General features: G+C 41.2%; 1 protein-coding gene across 4 annotated transcripts in view; it reads left to right on the top strand.

The window, feature by feature from the left end:
• Positions 1–27697, top strand: part of sema5ba (sema domain, seven thrombospondin repeats (type 1 and type 1-like), transmembrane domain (TM) and short cytoplasmic domain, (semaphorin) 5Ba) — a 176088-nt gene that overhangs the window by 60369 nt on the left and 88022 nt on the right. For all 4 annotated transcript variants that reach the window (XM_019252967.2, XM_019252966.2, XM_010729895.3 and 1 more), the window contains 3 exons: positions 5712–5939; positions 23511–23610; positions 24090–24135. In XM_019252967.2, the coding sequence (XP_019108512.2) occupies positions 5712–5939; positions 23511–23610; positions 24090–24135 (374 nt within the window). The remainder of the gene's footprint in view (positions 1–5711; positions 5940–23510; positions 23611–24089; positions 24136–27697) is intronic.

Raw genomic sequence — 27697 nt, 5'->3', positions numbered from 1 at the left:
GTGTCTGTTAGTGTTTATACAGACAGCTCACTCAGTGGTATGGATTGTCCTGGTTCCTTGCTGACAAAGTGTGGTTAATCCAGAACACAGCAGGAAGGGAAATTGGACGGACTCTCTCAGGCCCCTTTGGAGTGGTCTTGAAGAGCTATGCTTGCTCTAAACACACACACACACACATAGACAGTACACATATAATCAAGAGTGGATGTTGGGTCACAGCATGTGTCAGTTCTGCTCACTTGCTGTGACCCAATATGGTTTGTGACCAGCTGTCCATGGCTGGATTTTCCCAGTTTTCAAAGTGGACACCGTGTGTGTGTGTGTGTGCGTGTGTGTGTGTATGTGGTTGTGTGTGTGTGTGTGTGTGTGTGCGTGTGTGTGTGTGTTCTGGGTTAGCTTGAACGTGTGACATGACTTTGTACAGACATTTTTGACATCCCCACACTAAACTCAGCCTGCTGCTGACAGTACGGTTCCCTCTGTGTGTGTCCATGCCAAGATAACTCATCCACCAAGTCTGAACTTGCAGCTGAGTCCTGGTCATCTGTCATGATCTCCTGCCCTGCCTGCTCTCAGTCTAGCTTTTAGACTAATGAGAGGACTTGTAGAGTCAGCCACTGACTTTCAGGACTCATGATTTAATGTGAATTAAGCACCTGCCAACTCCACTCCTATAGATGATGGAATAAAGAAATGGGGGTGTCATGGCGGGGAAAACCCATACCCTCTAAGGATAATGTTTTCAGTTTGACTTAATTCAGGAACCTTAATCGTATGTCATCCTGTGCTGCCTCCCTCCCCATGTTTCATGTCACTCAGTTACTCAGGTATCTGAAAAAAGTGACATTTTCAGAAAGATTAATGTAGAGTCAGTTGAAAGAATATTTTTCTTTACTATTTATACCGAGGTAGCTGTCTTTGAAACATCTCTGGTTGTATTACACTGATTTATGCCAATACTATACTTGCACCAATATGGTAGTTTGCCTTAATTTTTCTGCGACAAACTCATTTTGCCAGAAAACATAATATGACAAATGAGGAAACTGAAAGTTTAGAAAGATAACCATGCACCAGTCTGTGCAAATCTGCAAAAGTAATCTGTAAAGTGTCCAACGTAATTATGAAACAAACAGACAACCAATCAGTAGATGCTAAAATTGGGAACATATGGTCTCACTTTTTAATTTTAATTCAAAGCATCGATGAAACATTCTGAAGAACAGCCATTGTTCTGCTTAGATTTGGTTGAAGCAGGTATCAGGGCTATTTGAACAGACAAAAATTATATAACCTCTGGCACGGGATAAAGCCTAAATGAAGATGAACTACTTTTAAAAACATGCACAGTGCAAATTGTGACAAAATGTTCAGCTTTATTAGAATTTATTTTCTACGAAATTTAAAGATCCTCAGACCTTTGCATCAGCTAATCAGTTAAACACAATGGGCCACAAGGGACTCCTTACATTTATCCCTTATATCCCAAAATCCAGCTTATGGCCAAAACTATTACATCCATAGTGATCAGAGCCATCATACACAATGAATGGAGTTAAGATCTATGGTACTTCGCCCTCACATGGACGGATCAGTTACACTGGTGATACTGTGGGAGTACAGTCTCAAAGTTACAGATGTCTGTCATTGGTTTATCAATTAATGTTGTTGTGTCTCTGATAATGTGATTATGTACTTAAATACAAGGAAACTGAAATGGTCCAAGGATTGAACCTTGGGGGATGTCACATGTAATCAAGGAGACAAGCTCATCCACATGTCTCTACATCTAAACAAGGACATCATAGTGTCCTTATTATGTCCTACTGTGTCGAATGCTGGCATCTGCATTAAAGCATTAAGTTCTTCATTTTGAACTTCCAAACAGAAAGAACAAAACTCTAGTCTTGCTTTGTAGTGCAGACAGAGAAAACCAAGCATGACTAAGTGTCATGTGATCTCAGAGATCCCGTTGTCGTGTGATCTTGCCCAGGATTTGATAACATGTAATAGAACCCAAAACGCAGACAAGCAGCAAATGGCAGTTGGCTAAAAGGCAGTTTACTTTGTTTCTGGGCTGGATTATGGTCTGCAAACGGGAATCAAGATCAGTCATCCACTCTGAGGCAAAGGCAAGGGATTGATTAAAAAAAAAGATATCAAATCTCTGGGGAGAATCAGAGACCTCCCATATTTTTCAAAGCTAAGAACTAAATGGTGAACAGCTATGCAGGCTGGTAGCTGGGTGGTCAGGTGATATACAACAAAAACAGGAAAAATGTGTAATAATGGGACCTCAGATGCATCTATCAAAACCTGGCTGATTTAGCTGATCAAATAAAGGTAAGGCAGGAAAAGATGGAAACACATGTTGTGCTGGAGGTCTGATTTAGAGCTCCTGTGTTTAGACAATAGACATGACACACATAAGAATGTATCTGAAGGCAGAGTCAGATACATGATGGACAGACAGACATCAATAGCAACATCCATTGTGGAGAGTCTCAACCTGATGGCACACTACATCTTTCATGCTTGCTCTGTAAAGCACACAAGAACTCTTTGAAACCAGACATCTGTGGCATAAAAGCTGCTGGTTCAAGTGTGTGTGTGCACCCTGTAGTGGAGATTTGGTGAGGTTTTTTTTCTTGTTGTGACATTTTCAGTCTGGAAAAATAGTAAAAAAAAAAAAAAAAGAATTAACATGGTTGAAGCGTTTTCGACACAGAAAGACCAGATAGATTAACAATGCACACCATGACACAACAAGAAGTCTATAAAACAAGCCAGAGAGGTGAAACTGATGGGTGTATTACTGAAACTGGATTTTATGGAATGTATTTCTTCACCTCAGCTGTACCTATAGCAACACACCAATGCGGATCTTTGTATTTTTTACCCAAAGGGCACTTTTCAGTCAGAATGCAGCCGAACATTGAGCTCATTGACCTGATACACATCTAGCCTGGCTGACTCAAGTGTAATGCAGAGTACATTGAATACTTCCACCTGTTTCATCAACAGTATGTTTGTTGGCAGTAGCTGGGGGTCTGTTGACTCCACTGTTTGTAATGACAAACATGGGCACTTTGTGCATTTGCCTAATTAGTTACCAGCTGTAGTGAGAAGGATAATTGATTGGAGGGCAATATGGTTGATTTGCAACTCAACCAAGCTAATAATTTGTTATTGATTGAAGCATTAGTGTGGAAAACACTACAGAGAGATGTAACCCAGCCAAAGTGCTGCAGAAAGTTGATGCTCTCGGTTTTTAAATCGACTTAAATGATATTACACCTCGCTAAGCTAACATCGTAAGGAGTGCAAGGCGGGAGATGATGAACTGCTGGTTTCAGCTCAGCACTGTAGACTCATATGTTATGACTGAGGAGATTACATTTACTCAGGATGCATAAGAGTGGCTGTGTGTGTGTGTGTGTGTTTTGTGTAGGAATATTTATAAGTGTGTCTCTCTGTCTGCTGGAGTGGAGTCGTTTATTCGGATCTCCTTTAGCTGCTAGTGAGGTAGGTCAACAAAAAATACAAGACATTAACACACACCATACAGAAACCATCCGCACTAATTCACATATACTTCTGACCGAAAGACAGGTCCTCCTCACACCCACTAATAATTTAGCCTTTGATTAAACGGAGCCATACATGTAGACTACTGCATTAGATTCAATGTAGGGCAGTTTGTTATATAATTAGTATTTAAATGTCAGTAAACCCTTTGGTATAGTACTGAAATGGAAAATATATGAACAATATCTTCCTGTCACCGTAAATAATTATGAAGAAAGTTCATGTTATTAGACAAAGAGAAAGATCACTCTCATGGCTCCCATTCCACCATCCTCTTTCCCCTGGGCCATCTCAAACAGAATTGTTGCGTGATATCAGATGGCCACCTCTAAATCTGGTAAAATCAGCACAGGGTGTAGAGACTGCCACTGCCAGGGCTGCAGCCCGGCCAGTTGGGTGGTTGCATAACATCTTAGACACAATATTAATAAAATATTAATAATTAGTTTAAGTAATATTTCTGGTGATAACTAGCGAGGGTAGAAACATTTTATCGACTAATTGCACAATACCCAACTTTAGAAGAAAAGCACAACAACAGCAACAGTAATCATATTAAGAATAATTTAATCAGGTGTCAGCCTCTCAACCCACGAGTCCAGTTATGAATAGCCACATAACATCAGAAGGGATGCTATGATTTCTTACTTACTTACTTTTACTGGAAGAGAAAAAAACATACAGAAAACAGAACAGAATAAACCAAGCAAAACAAGATCCCTGAGGAGGTCTACATTATGACTCAGTGATGCTCTTCACTTCAGACAACAGAATACAGATCACCATCAAACAAACAAGCCGGACCATGGTACCTTTTCTACTTTTTCTTGCTGCTTTTTAGGATAGATACTTGATTGTCCTTTCAAGGGAATTTTTACATAGCCTCACATAAATACATAGATACACCCATCACAACATAGCCACAAAAATAGATCCAGTACAGCATATTTTCCACCCATATCCCATATGTGTAGCACCCACCCATGACAGTTACCGAGGTGTTTTGTTGAGTGACGCAGACAGGACAAAACCCCTGCCTTGGCATGCCTGTTTCCAGACCAGGGATCTGTATTTGACACTGCATGTGAGCAGTGAGAACGAGGAGTGTAAGGGGTGGCTGAGTTCATGTTCATATGTCGACTGTGTGCTTCAACATGTTCCATTTAGCGGTACTCTAGCTCTGTACAAAACAGATCTCTGCATAGCACAAATTCTAGGTAAGGGTACTACTGCATGACCTTGTGTTACTACTCTCTCTGGCAGCATGATCGTCCCTGTCTTCAAAATGTGAAATCTTTGATTTCAGAAGTTTCAAAAGGGGAGGTTGTGTAAATATCTGTTCTCAGCTCCTAGAGAACATTATGCTTGCCCTTAACACAGTGAAGAGCTGCCCATGAAGCTTGTGCCACTCTCTTTTCATTGCACTAGACTTAACAACCATGGATATTGTTCATCTGTTGATACGTATCAAATGTGCAGTAAATAATGTCTCTTTAGTGTACAGGAATCAAAGTAAATAGTTGTGCTAACGTTTTTCCAGCAAAAGCTCCAAGAGGCACAAATTTTAAGTGATTTTTATTTCTGCTTCATAGACTTGTGGAAACTTCTGCCTCATTGAACAGTCCACTACTGCATTCAATTTTCTAATTTTAATCAGCCATTAAATGAACTCCCAAAGTTTAATTGCACATCTTAAATAATTATCTGGAGGTCAGAGTTTAGGCATTTCTTTGTGATGGCTCATTGCTGAAGCGTTTGAAGAGTTTTCTCGGCAGTTTTTCCACTCTGTGTCCTTCACACCCTCTATCTCTCCCTGACTGTATTTTAGTTTATTCAGCTTTATATCTTGTATTTCCAGCCACCCTCTAGTTACCTAACATCCTTCTCGCTTTCATCCCACGGTTATGTCCTTTCTACCAAAAATTTTATACCTTTGCATTATTTTTTTCATTCCCTTTCTGTTCTTCTGTGCTGGATCCAGAGCCGGAAGCCTGCAGGAATTGAAAGTTGGAGAGAAGAAATGATTTTGAAGTGACTCAGAGAGAGAGAGTGCTTCTTTCCTTTTGAAGCCATGTGTAAAATTGTTGCATCAGGGTGCTGAACCCGTCTCTTCTCTTCTACAGCTGTATCTCAGAGGCCCACCTTGGCAGTTAGAGGAGAGGTCATCACCATGACAGCGTCCTCGCAGGACTCCATCCCCTCGTCTATGGCCAGCCTCTTCCTGCTCCTCCTCCTCCCAGCTGCCTTCACGCAGAACTTTGCCGTCCCGACGACCCCGACTGCATCGTTGTTTGACCCGCTGACCCAACCGGAGTGCATGAAGAAAGAACATCCAAAGGTTTCCATCCAAGGTCAGACATCATTGATAACCACTTGTTTTGTATGAACGTGATAATGCTTAGTGTCTGTATGAACACAGCTTGCCAGGATACAGATTTCTTTTTTTTTTGTGGCTTATTTTCAGATTTCAGATTTGTACCCCATGTTTTATCCGAGTGAGAGAACAGGCTCTTCCCAACAGTGCAAATGTGTCTGAGTTTCATAAAACAGTCAACTGTTCAGCCGTTGATAGCGACTAAAGGACGCTGCTATTCTTTATTTCGGGGTCAGTTTCCGTTATTGGTAGACTTTGGATTTAATTATTTGGATACTGCAAGCCACTCAGTGAAGTGAAGTAGTCGGTGAAGTAATGATTTTGACTTTCATCCTGTCGCACTGCTGATGCTGCAGTATTTTGTCATGTGTATGCACTCTTCCAAAAAGCCTGTTGGAAGTCTGGGGAAGTGTACACATGGCAGCAGGATAAGTCTGATTTTGTGTGAGACTGTCCCCGTCTGAGATCACAGTGAAATCACCGGAGCAAGAAGACTTTAGTTCAAGTCAAAGGACTTGTAGGTACTGCTCAGACCAAAGAAAGAAGTATAGCCAATAAGATGGAATAAGAGAGATAAAACTTCGTAAAAGAAACCAATTTATCAATCTTTCACTTAAAGAACCCCAACAACAAGCAGACAGCCTCTCTAAAAAATAATATATATTGCATCACACACAAACCCGATTTGTAATAGGCAGCCAGATCTTCAGTTTCACTTTAGTCAGGTAGACAATATTTCTTTTTTATTTCAATTTTGACCTTGATAGTGAAGTCATATTTTTCACCAAGTAGTCCACATTTATATAGCCTGCATGAAACAGCACAATAAGAGCCCACGGGGAAAAGAATCTAGGATGTGCTTTTTGTAGTTTATCTTTGTAGTTTCACCACTGACATGTCAATAACAATAATTTAATAATTATACAGCCCAGTGTAAGTGCAGTTAGATTCCTTGTTGGAGCATTGCGGACGTCTTTTCTGAAGTCCTTATGAATTCTCCTTCATATCTTTCCTTGACTTCATGACGTTTTCCACTTAGGTCAATGAAAAGTATTTAGCAAATGATATAGGAGGTCATTTTATGTCTGTTTTGTCGGACTGGCCAAACTTTTACAATTTTAGTCGTCCAAAGACCAGGTGGCACTCAGGCTGATAGCGGAAGGCGAGGATTGCCACGCCTTACCAGCTTGAGCTGATCGAGTACAGGGGGACCACACACCCTGCTCAGCATACACATAAACACTACAAGAAGGGTTTCACATGGCGAGAGCCGATTCTGACGTGAGAATAAACAGTTCGTTCAGGACGTAAATACCCCAAAGTGTTAATCCCCAAAAAATACCCAAATCTGCTGTGAGCATCTTTTACAGTTTATACACACTTCCTGCTTCAACGTTTACCTTCTGTACTGGCTGCAGTTGTGCACACAGTTTTCTTTCATGTGGGCTCACTTTCAGGTTTACTTCCAAACAAAGTGGCTTGGATCATTTAGATAAACTGTTGTAAAATGTTTACAGCAGTGCTGATTTTGATATCTGAAACTCCAGTTTTCCCGTCCAAGAAAAAAAAAATCAATAGTAGCTGTCAGATTTTTGTGTCTGGGCTTGGCCTTCTTTTTGGACCCGATGAACCGACGCTCAACAGGCAAACAGTTAGAAATAAATTCACTATTAAGAATATATTCAATGAAATGATGATATTATCAAGCCAGAAGGGGTCAACTTTTCCTCATGGTCATGCTCCATGCTTAAATATAAAAAAGCATAAAACATTTCTGTGGGTTCTCTGAACTGACATGCAAACAGAAGCTATGGAGTTCATTTCAAAATAAGATACAGACATTCAGGGTCACCATTACAGGGTGACATATAAAACTGTACAAATACATGATATACCATACCATAAACCTTGATTGCTGTGGTGCTTTAATACGTCTCTCATCACCTCTTAACATACGCAATGAAATGCCTTGTGCCTGCTTTATGTGTTTTGAATGCGTTCAATGCAGCAAATGATTGCTATCATGTATCTTAAGGGGGACAGTTCTCTGTATATACTTTACTGAGAGATTTTAATATGATCGGATGCAGCGCTGTACACGTGTTTTCTATGTGGGACATATACATGCCACTTTTCACAGCAACGAATAAAGTGCTTTCATAAACACAAGGCCGGTTCCAGCTGTAATAAAACCTCACAGCTTGGCATTCAGGCAGGTCAGCATGCAGCTATAAAAGAACAACAGAAAGCAAGAGGGGACAAGATAGAAATGATTGTGTGTAGAATAATGGCGCTTGCTATCTAGCCCCGTTCATCTGTACAGTGGGCCAAGAAACAAGGTCCTTCCTCACGGCGTGAAATGGAACAGAACAGTTTTGGGCACAGAATCACAGATAGATATGGCAGAATGAAAGGTAAACACGCACAAAATTGCTGTGTTTATTTTTGAATAGGGGTTGTTTGTGTTCCCTCTGCCAAGAGCAATGACTAAGACTGGAACTACAAACAAAACAAAACCAAAAAAATGGAGGGGATCGAGGACAGAAACACAAAAATTGAAGAGGTGTCCAGAATGTTTTCTTGTGATTAGAAATGTATTCGGTCCCCTCCAAACCATATTGTCGACATTTCTTCAAGTAAATTTTTGCACAGCAGTGAGTCTGAGTACGAGTCTCCCTCTGTGCTTGAGGACCAGCTCACCGAGGTTGTAGATCTGGACTCTGGCTAAAACTGGCTGAACTGAAGGCAGACATAAAGAGCTCGGTGGCATTTGGTCCCATTTTGCTCGACTCTCTGCGTAATAGCACTTTAAAAGTTGGAGAGCGAACTGGTTTTCTTTCTGATTTTCAATCCCTAGAACTAGTAAAATGGCTATTTTCATTCACCACAAAGCTAAGCCGAGGTCACCTATATGCCGACTCTGTCCCGCTTCACCCGCCAGGGCCCACAGATGTCCAGATTAGCCCGAGCTCCGCCGGTGCTTCACTTCAAAAGGTGTGCCGCTTGAGGATGGCTCTCACGGCAGGGAGCTGCAGGGCTGCCGGCCTGTCAAAGCGGGCAGAGAGCGGGCATTATGTGGAGGCAGCCGTATAGAAAAGACCTGCACAATGAAAGTGTCAGTGAGAACCTGAGATTAGCCTCTGTGATTGATGAGCGTTTTATAGCAGCTTGCTGAAGCGCTACCTCAGTCACCTGGGAGGAGACCAGGGAGCCAGCTAAGAAGATTTCACTGCATGTAGAGTGTGTACCCATCTATACATGCTTAAAGTGTATGTGCCTATAATGACAAGTAATTGTTTTTGTTTGCATGTTTGACTGCCTACTATAAGTGTGGTTTGTGTACGATGCAATGAGATTTAATCTCGTGTCTGAGCAGGGTGTAGGGATCAGACGTCCTCTGGCCCCTGAGCCGTCCCTCCACTGGAGCATGCTATCTGCAGTGAAGCCCTGCTCCATCCTCTGGGTTTTAAGCAGTTCTGCTTTGGCTCCATGGACACTTTTTTGATAATTCACAGCGACCTGAATTTATCAAGTTGGAACAGATTTATTGATACATTCATCACTAGTACAGCAACTGTTTAAGGCTGTGGATAGACCATTAATCCAGAGTCTCCGGGAAGACTTTGATAAAAAGATGTAGTTTGTTAAAGTGAAACTTTATCACAACTTTCTTTTTATACGGTTTCATCTGTACCATGATGGATGTTTAAAACTAACCATCACCATCAATTCCTTTTTCAAAAAAGTCCAATACTCACTCACTTTTAGCTCTGTTTGTGGTATCTACCATCTCCTGAGGGAAATATCTGACGGTTTATCTGCTAAACGTTCCGCTATGTCCACCATTTAGTCGCTAACTGTGTCTTTCTGCCGTCTGCTTGGTGCCAAGCATGAGGTGTACAGTGGGTTTTCACTCTGATAACAACCGCCTTTGACAGCCAAAAAGTGAGTGAACCAAAACAGTAAAGTTGTGGCTGACAGCTAAACAATGAGCTGAAACCGAGCGGCAACCTCTGTGGCTGTGAAATGGACCCAACGTGGAAGTGTCAAAAAACCACAGTTCCCTCAAACGGCTACAAGCTCACCTTACCTTCATAGCAGAAATAAACACGTTTACAGCCTGGTAAAAAAAAATAAAAATGTTTATAACTATAGTTGATGACAACTGTACTGAACTCACCTATTAAGGCTTAACATTATGCAGAATTAGGAGCATGGTCACTTTGACTGATAATGGTTACAAGTGTCTTATTTGAGCATCCAGGCTTCATTCAGGCTGCCTCAGGTCTGCCCATGCGTCACATATTTGCCCAATTTTAGATTATCCAGGAGACAGGAGAGGCAAAGCTGCCAAGATGGACACCACGCTCTGAGCTTTACAATGGCTCATGGATATTACGTCCATGTTTGACACTATACACTCTATAAAGCTCTGTAGAGCTGAGAGGATCTGCTAATAATTTTTCCAAGGTTCATAGTTATAAGCCACTCCTTTCACATTGTCACATTGTTACACAATCCTACATTGTCAGCTGGGATAGGCTCCAGCCTCACTGTGACCCTGATGAGGATAAGTGGTTACAGATAATGGATGGGATGTATGGACTTTGTTATTATTAAGATTGCTTTAGCAATAACAAATAATGATATCTGTATACCGGTTTTCTTAACATACTTAATTAAGCTATTGAGACATGGAAGAAAATAACACAATTTCACAATAAAACAACAGCAACAAAAAAAACAACTAATAAAATAAATAATGAAAAACATTTCACTTAGTATAGTTATGTCCTGGATAAATGCAGTGAATCATTACTGTTATTTAGACTGAAAATCATAATCCATTATATTTATTTATGGGCTATACATTTTCTAGGTTCATATAAATACTATCCAAATATATGCATACTATAAGTCCATACGTTTAGCGTGTGCAGTTCATAGGATTTAATTACACAAAAGTCAATAACCAAAAGCTCACAGATGATAAGCTGGCTCAGGTAAAAACCAGGTAAGACAGTCCAAACAAGCAAACAAATCTGCCAGAGTGAACGTAGAACAAAGACGAACTGATCCTGAGACCAGTACACAAGTGAGGGCAGGACAAGACGCAGGAGAAATAATCAGGTAGGGATGAAACTAGGGCACAGCAATCAAAAACAGTTTCATGACAAGTTACAAGGAAACAGAAACCACTAAACATTAAAACCCAAAACCATAACAGCCACACCGGTATAAGTGGCAGAAGAATCTAGACAAACATCGACCATGTGGAACATCAGACCTCTCCATCAGCTTTACTTTGGCGCCTACAGCATGGTGTTTTTCCAGTGTGCTGGAACACGCCATAAAAACTCCAGACTGTATGTTTGTACGTCTGCTGTTCCAGAAGACGTGCCAGCACTTTGTGCCAACCACACCGCAGATGCAGCGCACGGATACAGCACTGGAATCGCGTAACCTCGACCCACTAGTACACACTGTACGAGCCGGTAGCTCATGATTTAGATGGATGATACTGACTCTCAGGATAAGGCCGGTCTGATAAGAGCATGGCATGAGGGCAGAAAGCAGAACGCTCTGAATCTAGATACGAGGTCTGTTTTTTTGGGGGGGATTTAATGGAGTCAGTCATTCATTATGTTATGAGGCCCAGAGAACTGGTTTTGGAGTGTGTGTAAAGGGCCAGCCTAGTAAGAGCAATAGATAAACTCTGCACTTTTATCGCACCCGGTGCAGCAATATCTATCAAGGCAACAAGATGTTTCATAAGGGAGTATGGTAGCAAAGTAATGGTTGATAATAAGACCTTTGGCTCAGGTTCCATTCCCTCCTTCACAGAGAAGATGAGGAGCTGTCTGACGGATTAGATGGTTTCACAGCCTGGGTCATCTGCTCTGCTCAAATCACTCTGAAGAGAGACAAAGGAGGATAGAAACAACTTGTGTCATCGCTCATTCCCTGTTCAGTTCCTTGCAAATCTTGTCTTTTCCATTTGCTTTTTATACTCTCTCATCCTCCCTGCCTCTGTTATTCTCTCTACCCATTTTATCTCCCCTCCTCTTTCATTCATACTCCTTCTCCTCTCCATGTTCCTCCTTATATTATCTTCAGTGCCTTGCTCTTTAACTTTCTCCTCATTTCTCTCCCTTTCCATCACCCTCTTCTCTCTCAGCCTGCTTTTTTTTTTTGCTCTGTAATAGTCAAAAAAATGTATTGCACACTTTGTACGAGTCCCTCTATCTCTTTCATCGTTTGGGTAATGGTACTGTCGTTTAGCTGTCATGTCGCCATCTGAAGGGCTCTTGGGCAGCACAAGAGCGATGCTCCCGTTTACTTAAAAGAAAAAGTATCTGCCGTAACATTTCTAAACTTATTATTTTTATTTCACGTTGCCACCTGTCTCTGTTTCTTCATTCATGATTACAGGGCTTAATTGGAGTGATGCTATCAGAGCTGCGGTGTGTTTGCAGCCATCAATCAGACAGCTGAATAGACTGAGTTTAGAATGCTGCTGGGGCCAGCCTCTCACCCAACTGATGGTGCGTCAGGATATCTGATGCAGGCCCGAGAGATAGGAAAGAGGATCACAGAATAGAAAACATTTAAAAGCTTTATTGCCACTTTAACTGAAAAGTAGAGAGGCAGCAGGAAAATTGCTCTCTTTGCTTTTCTGTGTCCGGGCTGTCTTCTGTATCCTTGGATAGACCCTTTTCAGACATCTGCCTCATTGTGTAAATGCACTGGTAATTTCACCGTCCTTGCGTATGAATAAACCCAAGTTACTTTTCTGAAGAAAAAAAAATCAAAAAGCTGAAAATTTACTAGGTTGGACTTGGGATTTCTTTAATGCTTCCAAAACCGCTCAAGTCTGAACTGAATGCCAGCATGTCAAAGGAAGAGTTTGGGTTGTTTGAAGTGGGGTTGTATGAGGTGCTTCTCTATAGTCAGTGTGTCACCCACAGTGGACACCAGGCAGTGCGCACCCAGTTTGAAAAAGCAGAAGAAGTCTCAGAAAAACATGTTTTAGCCAGATAAGAAAAGGCCTACCTATAAAATCAATATCAATATAGGCGTACACTATAGTGAGCATGTACTCACTGCTAAACTTGCTGCCAGACAGACCTTTTACCTTGGCTCTACATAGAATCTATCTATTCCTACACCTGAGCACCATTGTGCCATGCATGGTGTATTACGCTGCAGATCTGGTTGCAGGGTAATGTGGTTATAGCGTACATTTAGATGGATGTTGATGTTTTTATGTGGTCTTTTTTTTATGTCCAAAACATGTTTTTCTCGATTTCTGTCTACTGTAGGAAAACACTGACTATGGATACGTACAATCACACACATAAGAATCCTGAACTTTCCCTTTAACAGTGGTTCTGGAAGCATTGAAGAAATTTAACCCAGGTCCAACCCGAGCAGCAACCTCCATGACTGTGAAGTAAAGCCAATGTGGAAGTGCCAAAAATTGCAGTTCCTTGAACGTCCACAACGAGTCAGTCTCCCTAAGCCCCTATATTAAAATGTCCAACTTCACAGCAGAAATATACTGGGTCTGAATGTTTTTCAACTCGTCTGTTCAAATTATATTAAGGCTTTGATTGACAGGTGGGTGCTATACAGATAGCTTGTTTGAGCAGGTGCACCAATGTCCACATCTTTGTTGATTGTTAGATTAGGCACAGGCTGGAAGATGCAGGACTACCAACATGGTGGTGGACAGAGCCACCACACTGTGAGCTTCAAAACAGCTCTTCAGAAACCTGTGGGTGACATCATAGATATGCTGTCCATTGTTTATACTATACTTAGTCTTCCAACGTAGTAAATTTTCAGCCTTGATTTTTGTAGATGCTGTCGTGACTTTTGTCTGCTTCTCCAAACTGAGATCATGCTGATTGCCACAACTGTAGGTAACGCAGGGGTAAGTCATTCAAGTGGCAGCCTTTCTCATTCAACGCCACTTCAATATAACTGAACTATACTATTAACATAAAATCTACAGAGGCACACAGTTAAACAAATGGTGATATTTACTGTTTGTTGTGCCCTTTTCTTTTCAAGTACTATTAGAAACATAATAAGTCACATTTCTTACCAGGATAAATCATATTGATGGCATTTCTGAGCAGCAAAGTGTGAAGAGGGCAAAAACAGCAGTGGGTAAAATAGATGTCTTGTTTTGCCTACCTAAACACACTGTAATAAATTCGATGTATCTTTTCTTCTGCACATAAAAAAACAAAACCTCTCAATGAACCGATTTGAAATGATCACTTAATAAAAATGTGTTTTCAATGGATTATTTCCCTTCAGATTTTGGTCCAAAGAGTAAAACCTTCAGAAAAGCTCAATAACCATTAGACCAACTTTCATTCATAGCAACTTCTCACAAAGTGAATATTCTAATAGAACACTTCAACCTCCTGAAGTCTGTCAGACTATATGAAATAAGAAATGTTGATCTTACTTTATAAATGATGATGAGAAAGATTAAAGGATCTACAGGATTAGAAGCTGGTATAATAACTTGCCTGGAGCACTTTAGGATGAATGTGCAGGGAAGACTTTATTTCATGAGCTGACATTTCTGCATCAGTGTGCTTTCTTCTATAGGGTTGCTTAGATTAGTTGCCCTCATGACGGTCATTAATTAAGCCACCGATGTAAACACTTAATCACCTGCAAAATAAGTTTCAAAATCCATAACGGATTCAGCTTGTTGGAGACCTGAGAACACTCTTCATCACTGATGTCATTATTCTTCAACTTCTTTGTCTGGAGGGCCACTGCTCTGCCTTTAAATATCACATGAACATTGAGGCATGATGCCTAACAGTAATTTGAAGCCATTGCCGAACATTTTTGTAACAGATACAAAAAGTTATCAGCCAGCAATTTAACAGATACCATGTCTGAATGGTTCCTATGGTATCACCCCTACTTGTGCCTCTGTCACACTATCTTTCTGAGAATATTGCTCACATTTCATTCATTACGATCTTGTAACACTTCTATGGCACATCGGACTTTGGTAAATGGTCAGTATCTTTAGATGTTGCTTCACCGTTTTGTGAGAAGCAGGCATCTTTACCAGCTGCTGACTGAGAGGCTATTAGCCTCATGGCTCCAGCATCATTCCTCCTGTGGCTGTGCCTATCGCCTTCTATCTTAAATTCAGTCAAGTGGGAGGTGGGGGAAAGAGAGAATGGAACGGTGGAGGGATAAAAGGACAGAGGGATAGACTGAGAGTTGTGCTCCATTGAGGCACGGTAGCCTTTCTCAAACTATCACCCCCTGCAAGTCAGCCGCAGTGAAAATCTGAAGTTAGAATGGGAGAGATAGGGAAGAATCGGGACGAGCAAAAGATGGGGTGGAGACTGGAGTGCAAGAAAGGGTGAAGAGTGATATGAACAAGACCAAACAAAACATATTTTAGGGGATTGTGACCAGATAAGGGCAAGGTGTAAAAAGACCTGGCACATAAGGGAAAGTTTTGCTCCTTAGGTACTGAACAATAGAAAAAGTGGGTGACTGCATTTACACTGCTTTAAACTTTATTTGCACAAAAATGTGCTTAGAGAAAATGGATATTGTATGCAAATGTGTATATTGCAGGATGGATTCATTCCTGTTTCATTATTTTGGTTATTTTCACAGTTCTTCCGAATGCAATCATATGTGAGCTAATTGACACTGGAGGTGATCCTTCATTCACTCAACCATTTGCCAGATGGCAGGAAGCAAGCGAGTTTTCGTGTGACCTGTTTCGTTAACAATATTGGATCGACTACCTTGCCCCGGAGATAACCATTTTTAATATTGCCTCCTTTCAGCGTGTCTTATTCCCATTAGCAAGACATGTGTACCCCCCTGAGGGGAGATGATGATAGACAGTTACCTTAGTACAATATGTGTCATTCATAGCTCATTAAACAGTGCAGCCCTAGAGGGGAGAAATCAACTAGATGCCTGATTATAATACTAATGATAAGAAACATGAAACTGTGCATGATGTTACGCGGTGAACTGTCTGACTGAGAACTGAAAAAGACAAAGAAGAGACAAGTTTACTGAAATACGCTATTTGGTTTTAAAGGTCATCGCAGCCTCGTCTTCTGTCAGTGGATTGTTGCACACAGCACAAGCCACAATAGTCTACCAGGACTCCAAATCCAAATGGATTTTATAGCCATTTCCCAACCTTTGCTCAGTCAGTCAAAGTCAAAGTCCCGCTTGTCCACTCAGTGCCTTTAATGATACTCGTTCTTTCATTTTGTCTTAACGCCAGCTCTCTCTTAGTCTTTATTTCTGGCCCCACTTGACTTTCTGAAAGCTTTCTTGGGTTATGCAAACGTGCACAGTCATGTTCTGAGCTCAAGCAGTGCCACATGTCTATTCTTTCATTGTTATTTACACACAGAGTCAAAAGTAGAGCAGCATAGCTAAAATGACATACTTACTGTACCATTTGGGTTCTTAAAAGAAAAATCTTTGATATAATACGGTATAATTGTCGGTTTTGTACTTTTCTTTTGTCTCTTTTTGAAGTAATTGCAGTAATTTATGCAATTGCTACTGTATTTCCTACTTTTAGTCTATGGAGGGTGTGGACCAAGACTGCTGGAACAGTGCTAGTGTGTGAAGTGATTTTGGCATAGTGACCAGAATTCAAATTGCAGGTCTTGAACATACGCTTCCCCATACACAGGCAGCACAAATGAAATGGCCATAAAATGTTTGTTTGTTTCAGATCTACACACTCTGAAATTTCTCTTTTTGAGCCATTTGCTCAAATAAAAACATTCTGAAAAACCTGTTGCAGTAAATATATTTGAGTTGCTTTCGTGTCTGAAGGGAGGGAGGAGGGTGCTCTGTAAGAAGCCTGAGGTAGCTTGAACTATTTTAAAATATGAATATACCGGAATGAATGTTGGCACTCAGAAACACCAGTTCTTTAAACACATCCGTGGTGTAGACAGACTACAAGAACCTGATCCATGAACCAGCTTCCCAAAGCCAGAGGCACCACTGAACATGCTGACTGAACCTGGGCATGTGCTTGCAAAGCATGTGTTAGCATGCAAACGCCATGTAGATGGCAGATCCATGATATCAGCACCGGGTTTCTCATGAGACGTTCTGAAGCTCAGAGCTTTAGTGGTGGCTCCGGCTGTCGCTGCAGTTTTTTGCTTTTCAACACTGACTTCATTCACTGTCGCTGGGCTGGCTCTATCAAGGCGCTGCACAACTAAGTGCGCCTTCAGTTCAAATTTGTCCTCTCAAATGTCAGGTTCTACTTTGTACCTTTTTATTACGGATCCCTCCATCTGGCCTGAAGAGGACTTATTATATGGCTATTATGGTACATCTGCGGAACATGTTTTTCAGGATATTTGAGTTTGCACCATGACCTTAATGTCTAACAGCATCCTCCCAGCTCAGAGACAGACAAAGTTTGATGGGGCTAGCTAGCAGACGAGCCCAGCGGCTCAAAGTTGGAGGGATTAGTTTGAGGTAAGATTAGATCTTTATCCAATAACCCTTCCTCCCAGCGCCAACTTGAGGGAATCTCACATTCCATCAGGTTTTAAATGATAAATGGATCAGATTGAGCTGTGTGGTTTGTGTGTGTGTGTGTGTGTGTGTGTGTGTGTGTGTTTGTTTTGCAGGCACAGGGCACTTTTGGAGCCGCAATATGTTGTTCTTTCATTCCCTCAGCTCTGTAATATGTTGGCATTTTCCAGCTTTGACTGCTCTCCATCCAGACTCTATCTAGTCGCCGCTCAGATCAGTCGGGGTGCCACTTCACTCTGCCCACACTGCTGGTCGTGTGGGACGAAACCGAATGTTTAAAAAACTGTTAGATGGAAGGAGATGGAAAGGTTATGATTTATGTCTGCGTGAGACAAATGTCTCAGCCACTGTCCTCATCCGTCTCCTCATCCCTCTGGCAGCCAGTGGCTAATGCATTAATCCGTCTGCCTGCCGACTGCAGAGGGGAAAAAAAGGAACGCAATAATCGTTCATCAAGTCCAGCTTGGGGCCCACGAGTCAACCATGAGGGAGGATGCTTTCATATTCATCCTGCTTTATTGTCCCTCCTTTGCCCCGCCACCCGACCAGACAGTTATGAGGGGAGCGAGTCAGCAGCGTATATAAAACCACTTGTAAGCAGGAGGATAAATGTCAGTCAATGAAAGACCCCTCGCTGTCAGGAAGGCCTTTCTAAAAGAGTAAACAAGCTCAGGGTTCAGAGGCTCTCCTGCATGCTTCGGAATCAGATCCATCCATGCTGGGGGGTTTTACAAGCTTTTGAAGAGATATTCATGATGTGGGGAAATGTTTATATGAGCGTAATGCGCTTCTGAGTTCAGATTTCAAGTGATTTATGCTCCACATTAAACTCTCCGAACTGAACGCTAACAGCTCCTGTTTTTACTGTTAGGTGCATTATGCTTCTGTGGGAATAATTCTCTTGTTATTTCTCCACTGCACTTTCTTATTTTATGGTTCATGTCATATGCTCTGTTTTAATGGTCTTATTTTATGGGCAGAATAAGTCACTTTAACAGTCTGTCATTTGTCTAAATGACAACATTTTCTATTTCTGGATGTTTTCCAGAATATATTCGGTATGTAACGTGGAGGGCGGGGCTTGGGTTTGGTTTGATGGGTGCTGTATTTTACCCCTGCAGACTGGACCTCAGGTGACCCAGCAACCGTCCTGTCTGTGTTCTCTGTTTTTGCCACAACGTTTCTCCTGTTGTATAATCGCTTTAACCTTGTGACGCAGTCGGGCAGTCAGCTTATAATCTCTCCTCTCCTCTCTGCTTTCACCTCTAGTTTCTCCCTTATTTGGTAATACGATATGACTTTGGAAGGCGGGAGGAAAAACCCAGGACAAGCCTTTAGGCATCATGCATGCTTACACATCTAACACATACAGTGTTAATAGGACAAAGTCCGCTGGTATTACTGTTTACATAATTCGTTTTCTGCTGTGTAGTATTCTTTTAACTAACCCAGGTGTCCTGAATTACATATTTCATCAATCAGAAGCATACCTGCACAAAATGTTATATACCGTACACCTCAATTATACTTGCAATATCACATGAGAGGGAGTGCAGTTGATGTACTGAATATCAGCACGGCTGTTATTCGCAGTTCAGGCGCCATTTATTAGTAAACAGTATTAAGTGACAACAGATTATGGTTTATTTGTGTATTTAATCATTTATTTGGCTCTGTCATCACGTACAGCTCTGCAACTGTGCTGGGACTACACTGTTGCCAAGCAACACATCAACATTTTCCTGAACAGATATAGAAGTCTACATGTTAACGCAGCCCAGTTGAGACTTAGCCAAGTCTGAGAGCAGGTCCAAGTCCATGTTGTTTGCTTCACATTGTTAGCTTTGTTTCTGCTCTGCTCTGCCACTTCTGACGACCACTCATAGCTCAGGTCAAATGTTATTGGTGGAAAAATGTTCATCTTAGCAGTGCAAAGGTTGGTACAATTTAAGATAGATAACAAGTGATACATAGTAGTTAAAGGTCCCAGTGACGCTGTGCTTTATATAACAACCAATGACAGTATTATACTGTAAATGGACACAGGTTTCTGGAGAGTCGTTGTGAAGCTCAGAATGTGTGGCTCTGCCATCATGTTGATAATCCTGCCTTTTCCATCTCCTGGCTAATCTAACAATTGGCAAATATGTAGATTAGAGGTGGACCTGAGGTGGCTAAATGATGCCTTGGTGCTCAAACAAACCACCTGTGATGGCACCCACCTGTCAATCAAATGGTATAACTATAAACTATAAACTATAAATTATAAAAATTCACCCTCAGTACAGTTGTCATGAACCCAAACTGTTTTTTGTACCAGGCTGTAAACATGTTTATTTCTGCTGTGAAGTTGGACATTTGAACATGGGGACCTATGGAGACCGACTCGTTCTGTAGCCAGCCTCAAGTGGATGTTTGAGGAACTGCAGTATTTGGTACTTAAGCATTGACTTCACTTCACAGCCACGTAGTTTTCTGCTTGATCAGCCCTCATGGGATAACTCTTGTCCAATCTAACTAACCTCTTGTCTAATGGCTAATACTTGCATATTCCAATATGTTTTTTGTTATTATTTATAACATTTATAGTAACCCTGCTGACCCTAAAGGTAGATGGTAGAATTTAATGGTTTTATGAGATTAATCCAGGTTAAGGCTGGAGCTGTCCAGGTGTTGTACTTCTATATTACTGATGTAGCTTTCCAAATGGCTACATCCAAGGTGGTGCAAGAAGCCTCCTATCATAGACAGTGATGAGATGCTATCATGGTCTACATATGGAAATACTGGCACGCACTTCGAGACAGTCTCACCTTGAGCAAGTGTGCTGTTGCACAGTGAAGGTTGGGTTTTCACAACACTGCAGAGAAATTATGTCTTCAACATTTCAAACGTTTAGTCTCTGCGAGGACACTAATGAGGTGTTGCTATGCATGTTAATGCAGCCTGTTTTTAAAGGCTTGATTTAGAGAATTTTAATAATCTCATTGCCGTGTTGGACAACACACACACGCTCAGGCTTTGTGCAAAGCTGTGATTGTGTTGAATTCTTTAAGTCAACTTCTGGTCTGTTTACATAAGCTTGTGAGTTTAAAGATGACCTACACTCCCCTCTCTGCTCCGCCAGCTTTTGGCCTCTGCAGCCATTAATCAGAGAGTGATGTACAGATGGTCTCAATCACCTCTTTGCACCGGCCTTGTATGGTTTCTACACCTACCCTGCATGTCGACGATGGTAGATGCATGCTGAAATTTGAGAAATGAAAACAATGTATATGCTCTCATGTGTAACATAAATATTTATAGAGGGCATGAGATGGCCTCTTGCAGAATTTCACTGGAAAGTGCAGTGATTAATTATGTGTGCTGAGGTTATCAGTTATTAAATCCTGAGTGTATAGAAGTGTCTTATAGTCTGTTATTAATTTTTCAAACTTACATTACTTCTCTGACCTGGATGCTTGGTATCAGTTCTTGCAGTGCTCTCTCTTTTCTTATGTTCACAGTGAGACTGGAGCTTAATTGTGTATCATTTTTCTGTTTCAGGCAGTACATGTGGTGATATGTCTTGCTGCTGGGTACTTTGTATAGTACATATGTTACAGTTCCATTCAGGGCTGAACTATTTGTTGAAAATATCTTCCTTTAACACTGTGAACATGATTGGAATGATATTTTCTGGGCGACCCTGAAGCTCACTTGATGCCCCATGTATCAATGCTACAGCAGAAATTAAAAATAAATTGCAATTCTTTTCTGTAAATTAAAATCAATGTCTGTATTTCCATAGTAGTTATACATAACGAGTTTAAACCAACTGCAATCACGTGATATAAAATTATCCTTTTGTTGAGTTAGTTTCAGAGTCCTCCAGTTATCATCAGTCATTGTTGCAAATAAGACACAGTTGTGTGTGATAAATTTTACAAGGTTTACTAATCCCCAAATCCCTCTTCAGACCCCCACATCTCTCTATTCAGGATCTCAGCAAACTCTGATTTTTTCTCATCCTTTTCTTGGTCTCTTCAGCTCAGATTTCACTGCACATAAACAGTGCAAACAGCCAGTAGCTGTCCATGTTTGTTTTGGTACATGACGTTGTGACAGCTGGCATTCTTGCAGGATTCGGGGGGGGTGGGGGTGGTCGTCTCTCGCCAGAACTTCAGTCTCTTGTCCTCAAAGATTTATGTCTTCAGTAGGAACGAGCAGGTTTGGAGTGTGAGTGCTGCAGAGTGGATGGACTGACACATTGTTTGTCTGTTTCATGAGATTTGTCGACAATGGATCTTTTTCACAGCAGCCATTTTGACATGAAATAGTAGTACACAAACAGTAGTAGTTGTAATAGTTGTAGGTGTTTTTGTAGTGTGTTACAAGTGTTTTCAGGTTCAGTTCCATTCAGGTCACACAGAGTCAGGGTGCTGCTGTGCTGCATGTTGGCTCACTGGAAAGTCTCTGCTGCAATAAATGGAACTGAACCTTCATTAGTATCATTGGTAACACCTGTGCTGACCCGACTATTTCATTTCACAGTGGCTGCTGTGAAGAAGGTGCATTAGAGAAGTAAAGAATAACACAGGTCTTATCCTTTTCAAGTTGCATCTCTGTAATTTTGTTACTAAGTTGATGACTCATTCATCTCACCACAAACCTCGAGTCAAGTTCACCCTGACAGCAGCTCAGTGAAACTTATCGGGCTCTAATCAACATCTGGAAAAAACAGATTGTGGCAGGTAATTCTCATTTCACTCAAATCCCCCTGTCAATACCAGCACCCTTAATTACAGTTTGTGTGCGTGTGTGTGTGTGTGTGCGTGCATTTGTATCTTCTCTGGATCTTAAATCATGAGCACCGTACTGTACTGTAGCTGTAGCCGTCTGTCTTTTTATCACTCATATCACTGGTTATGTTTGCAGATGACAGAGCCATATGGGCCCCATCAATCCAAAAAGCCATCCCTTTCCATGACGGAGAGCTGTTTCACTGTTCCAACACTTTGACGTAGTCTGGCACCCGTTGCCTCGTGCTCATACTGTACAGGCGTCTTTAATGCTTAAAGAAAGAGGAGTAGAAAGAGAAGTTTAACGTGACTTATTAGCGGCTTGGTTTCACTTGTTCATGTTCTGAAAAAACATATTTTGGTCTATAATAGCTTCAGATATTAAACTAGAAATATGAATATGAACACTTTCCCAGGGTTGTTATTCATTTACAGAGATGCATGGTATTGGAATCATCATTCACTGCCATGTCTTTCTTCTTTCTCAAAGCTTTGTTGAAATAGCTGAAAGCTATTTAACACAGCTTTTCAAATTAGTTAAGGGAATTTGAATTCCCACTCACTGCTGTGATTCTGTGTACAGCATGGGAAATATGGTAAATCCCTTTATGCTGCATAAACCTCCCATGTGGTGAAATCCGGCTAAAGGTCTGAACTTTGGGTCGCACAAAGACTGAAGAAATGTGACAGACCCGCCAGACGGCCCCTCTCTCTGCTACTTTAAAATTTTGATTTGTAAAAGCCAGTTTCAAACAGAGTCAAGGTTTCAGCCTTTGTGTGCTACACGGAGCTGTGTTTGTCACAGTGTCAGGTTGTATCAGGATTGTGGTGCCTGATGTTGCCCAGACAGTCCTTCTCCGCAGGAGACACCACCACAGCGCAGGAAGATTTCCCTGCACTGAACACTGCCCTTCAGCTGCAGCTAATCATTTTTTTTCAGTAAAGATTTGTGTGTTAACAATATTTTTTAATATTTGACAAACCAGAACAGGCACATGTCTTAGTATAAATTTTTCGCTGATCAGCTAATCATTTCAGCAGTGTTTGATCCAACTATACTGTAAAAAGCTTCCATGGACATTAGAGTATTGTTTGTAAATGTCACTACTTTTATCTCGTGAACTCTGACATGATTTAGCTTTTGCTGACCTTTTTCCTTCTTTCTTTCTTCTTCTCAGCACTCAGTCCGTGGATCTCCATTTTTTCCCACCCTGGCGTGAGAGACTACTCCCAGCTCACCCTTGACCTGACTAGAAATGAGCTTATTGTGGGTGCCAGGTAAGAAACTGTAAATCTGCTCTTCACCCCACGGAGCACATTAGTGAGAATGTGATACCCTTTCTGACTCACTTACACAGTGCGGTTTTTGGATAATTACACTCTTAAGTGCTCTGCCGAAGCCGCTCATTGGACCAAGTCAAGCTTTGGATTTGGCAGACAGGATAAATTTGGAACAAGCGCTTCATGCCATAGTGTGTGTGCGTTTGAGCTGACATGAGTTTAACTTTGGCCTGGTTTGACCCTGTTTGAAACACATGTACAGACAAATGCCATACCAGTCAGACATAAAACCAAAAACAATGACTTAAGACTGATGGGCAGTTACAGTGTGGCTTTTAATCGGCTTTGCTTTAAGATGACAGCAGCTAAAATGGCCTGTCTCTTCCCTCATACTTAATAAAGAAATCTTTCTGGATAAAGGGTGATCATAACGCAAAGACACTCACATATCTCATTTTCCTTTCTCCTCAATCCAGAAACTACCTGTTCAGACTGGACCTCAGTAACATGTCGCAGATACAGGTAGGCATGCTTCTTTTTCTTCTTGGTGGATGAATGTTTTCTGCTGGTTTGAAAGTTCTAATTTTTTGGGAATGTGTCACCTTATTCCTGTGAACTCTGGATGGTCTTATGGTTCCAAGTTTGATTTAAAGAAAGAGAGAACAAAATCTTGGAAAATGTTTTAAATTCTCGTTTTTGTTTGACTATTTGGTAATAATCCTGATGATAATGCATGTGTTCCTCTTTAAAATACAGTAGAAAATGTTTAGGTTTATTTCTTGCAACTTGTCCAGGGTGTCAGACTTACCGAACCCTAACTCTAAACATCCCAACCAATACCAACTAGGACTGGCTCTAGCTCCCCACGACCAGGGTAAGGATAATGGGTTGCAGAAAAGGGATAGATGGATGTTTAGGTCTAGAATAGGAGCTTGGTCTGAATGTAGTCAGAAAGAGGGTCCATAGAATATTGGTCAGCTTGAGTATGTGTGTGTTTCATGTAAAGTAAAACACAGTGCCACAGATTACAAGTTTCTAACAGCTTGATGACTTCTGGTGGGCGTAAACACCATCTAGCCAGATGCTTCAGGGCCAGTTTAGAAATCTAACAGAAAGAGTAATAAGAGCGTGAACCAGAACCCTCCAAACACAGTTGTGTATTACTGCTTTGATGAACTATTAAAGCAAACATGTTTTCTGACACTACAAACACTGTTCTTTTGTTAATGAGACTCACTTCACGGGCAACAAAACAGCGGGCGAGCACTCATTCCCTCTGTTGACTTTTACTTTAATCCAATTCCCAGAATCTGTTAAGAGCTTCTTCACAACACTCCTGTCAGTTGAACCTGATATCTTAATTTAATTTTATCCTAATTTTATTGCTGACACGATGCAAGAAATTAAGTTTGCCCACTTTAGATTTCTCATGTATTTATAAAGAAACATTTTGTTCTTGGCTAGTCATTTCACTGCACATCCTGTGGTGGCCCTTTGGGGAAAGATGTCATCCTGCATGAGTACAATATTACTAACATGTTATCAGCATGGTATGAAACTGTTTATTGAATAATTCAGATGAAATGAAATGAGTTTTGGTGGCAGAAGATCGCAGAAATTGAAATTCTTGAGCACCTTGTTGACAGATTTTTATTGACATTTGTGACATGGTTGGCAGTAGCGTGACATATGTCCTTTGATTTTCTGTCAGTAAAACGAAGACTCCCTGTAGGCCATGCTTTATGTCTGGTGAGCCATGCCGACTATCTAACTACACTTATTCTTCTATTTATTCCAAACTAGAAAAACACATTCCCATATCAGGGATATGGCCAAACCCCTGTTGTGTTCTAAAAGTTAATGGTGAGGGACATTTATTTACATGACAGTCTAAATTACCTTCTGCAGAAGCATGCATGCTGAGGTAACAATCAGCATAAATACTTTTTATATTCTCCTCCATGTTGCAGAGGATATGATTTAATTGCAGGGTTGTGTTGAGTGTTTCCACACAGACACTTGTGGGTGTAATGTGTGTTTTGTGGATGGTCTGCGGTGATGTGAGTGTTGTGTGGTAAAGTAGCTTTGGTACAGCCCGGGGTGTTAGCTCTCGGGTACAGAGTTGCTGTACGGTTGCGTCAGGCATCACAAATGACAAGCCCCCCCCCCCATCTCTCCATGAGTGTGTGTATCTAAACTGGTATATGACTGTCATCGGGTAAAGAAACGCAGTATGTCATGCTTTGAAAGGCTATGGCTGCAGGATATTTTTGTTTCAGGTTTCTAAAGTTTTCCACTGCTGCGAGGAAATTTAATTAAAGTTAATGTAATTTATTTTAACTCTGTCAAGTGTTTAAGTGAAGGGGACAGTGTAAAGCACAAAACACAGCATGTACTTAATAAAAAAACAGCAGAACATCTTTGGTCACTGAGCAAACCTGCTGTAGCACTTAGAGTTTAAAGGACCACTGTGGTGCTTTAACAACACGTCTTGTGTATTTTTGTGATTATAGAAATTTTTCCAAAATTGTTATGAGACTGATTTCTTTTGCCTCCCAGTGCAATTTGGATATGAATATCATCAAGATAGAAAACTTGTTTAAATCCATCACTATGAATATTTAGTGTGCTTTACCTTTTGCACAGCGGTGCAGTGGTTGGCACTGTCCCCTCACAAGGTTTCTGGTTCTAACCCTACAATCGGCCGGGGCTTTCCTGTGTGGAGTTCATGCATGTTCTCCCTGTGTCTGCATGAGTGCTCCCCCCACAGTCCAAAGACATGCAGTTAATAGGTTAACTGGTGACTCGAAAATGCCTATAGAGGTGATGTGAGTGTGAATGGTTGTTTGTCTCTACAGTATGTGTCAGCACTGTGATGAACTGGCGACTTGTCCAGGGTGCACCCTGCCTCTCACTCAGTGTCAGCTGGAATCAGCACTAGCCCCTGAACCCCAAAACCTGAGAATGATAAGCATTTACGGACAATGGATGGGTAGTTTTTTTAACATTTTGTCAGAGCAGACGTTTGAGATTTGAGAACTGGCTGCTGCAAAACATGCAAGCTGCGTTATTGGATAGTAAAAACAGCCTGAGCAAGTCCAACAGCCTGGACAATGTGATTTTTTTAAATTCTTGCATGGAAAACAATACCGTACTTCTCTAATGTCTGGTTGTTCACAAATGCACCAACAAAGAAGTGTCTGTTTTCAGTAGTTCCTACCTGTATCAGCGTTACCAAGTGACACGAACTTTATGTATCTTTGACAAAAGAAGTTAGCCTAAGACTAAATGTTCACTGCAATATGGTGATAATGTAGTAATTGGCAGTTATATAAAGTACCCATGATGCTGAGTTAATAGATTAAAACATGCTCAACCAGTACAAGTGTTTCAGCTTTATTTAATGAGAAGAAAAACACATTCAACTCACTTCACTCAATCCAGATCAATCCTTTTTCAATTTTCTGAATCTTTCTAAAGTCACCAAAAGTAGTTACATCAGTTACATTATTATTTCAAGGACAACGATCTGCATTATTTTACACATTCCCCTAAAGGATGAAAGCACATCGCCAGGCTCGTCTTCGCCTGACAAAGTCCCCATTCACAGCAGCCAGGACTGAATGACATGATGTGTACAGCTGCCACCCGTGTGTCACTGCCGATATCAATGCGCCTTTTGTCTGCGTGTCCTAGTTGTCTAGATTTGGAGGAAAGAAGTTGACTTATGAGGGTTTTCATTTGTTTTCACCCCGGTCATGTTGTTTTCTGCAGCCTGATGGAGCCCTATCTCTTTGTCCTGAACACCCTTATGACACGTAGGAAGTGTACACACATACATAGACAGTGTGTGCACACAAAAACCCACACACATGCACTCAACACACATCGTCAGCTTATTGTACGCTATAGGGATAAATGAAGTAGATCCGTATTCACTCTGGGCAATGTGGAGGTGTCATTGGTAATGCCAAGGCTGAAATCAATGAGGACATTATACAAACCTGCCCAGTGAAGCAGAGAGGAGGGTCTATACCCCCATGCTCATTTGCCAGTAAACGAAAGCTGTCCCAAAAGACGGAGG

Source organism: Larimichthys crocea, unplaced genomic scaffold (genome assembly GCF_000972845.2).
Source record: "Larimichthys crocea isolate SSNF unplaced genomic scaffold, L_crocea_2.0 scaffold319, whole genome shotgun sequence".
In the NCBI taxonomy this organism is placed as follows: Eukaryota; Metazoa; Chordata; class Actinopteri; family Sciaenidae; genus Larimichthys; species Larimichthys crocea.
This window is presented reverse-complemented; position numbering and strand designations above follow the sequence as displayed.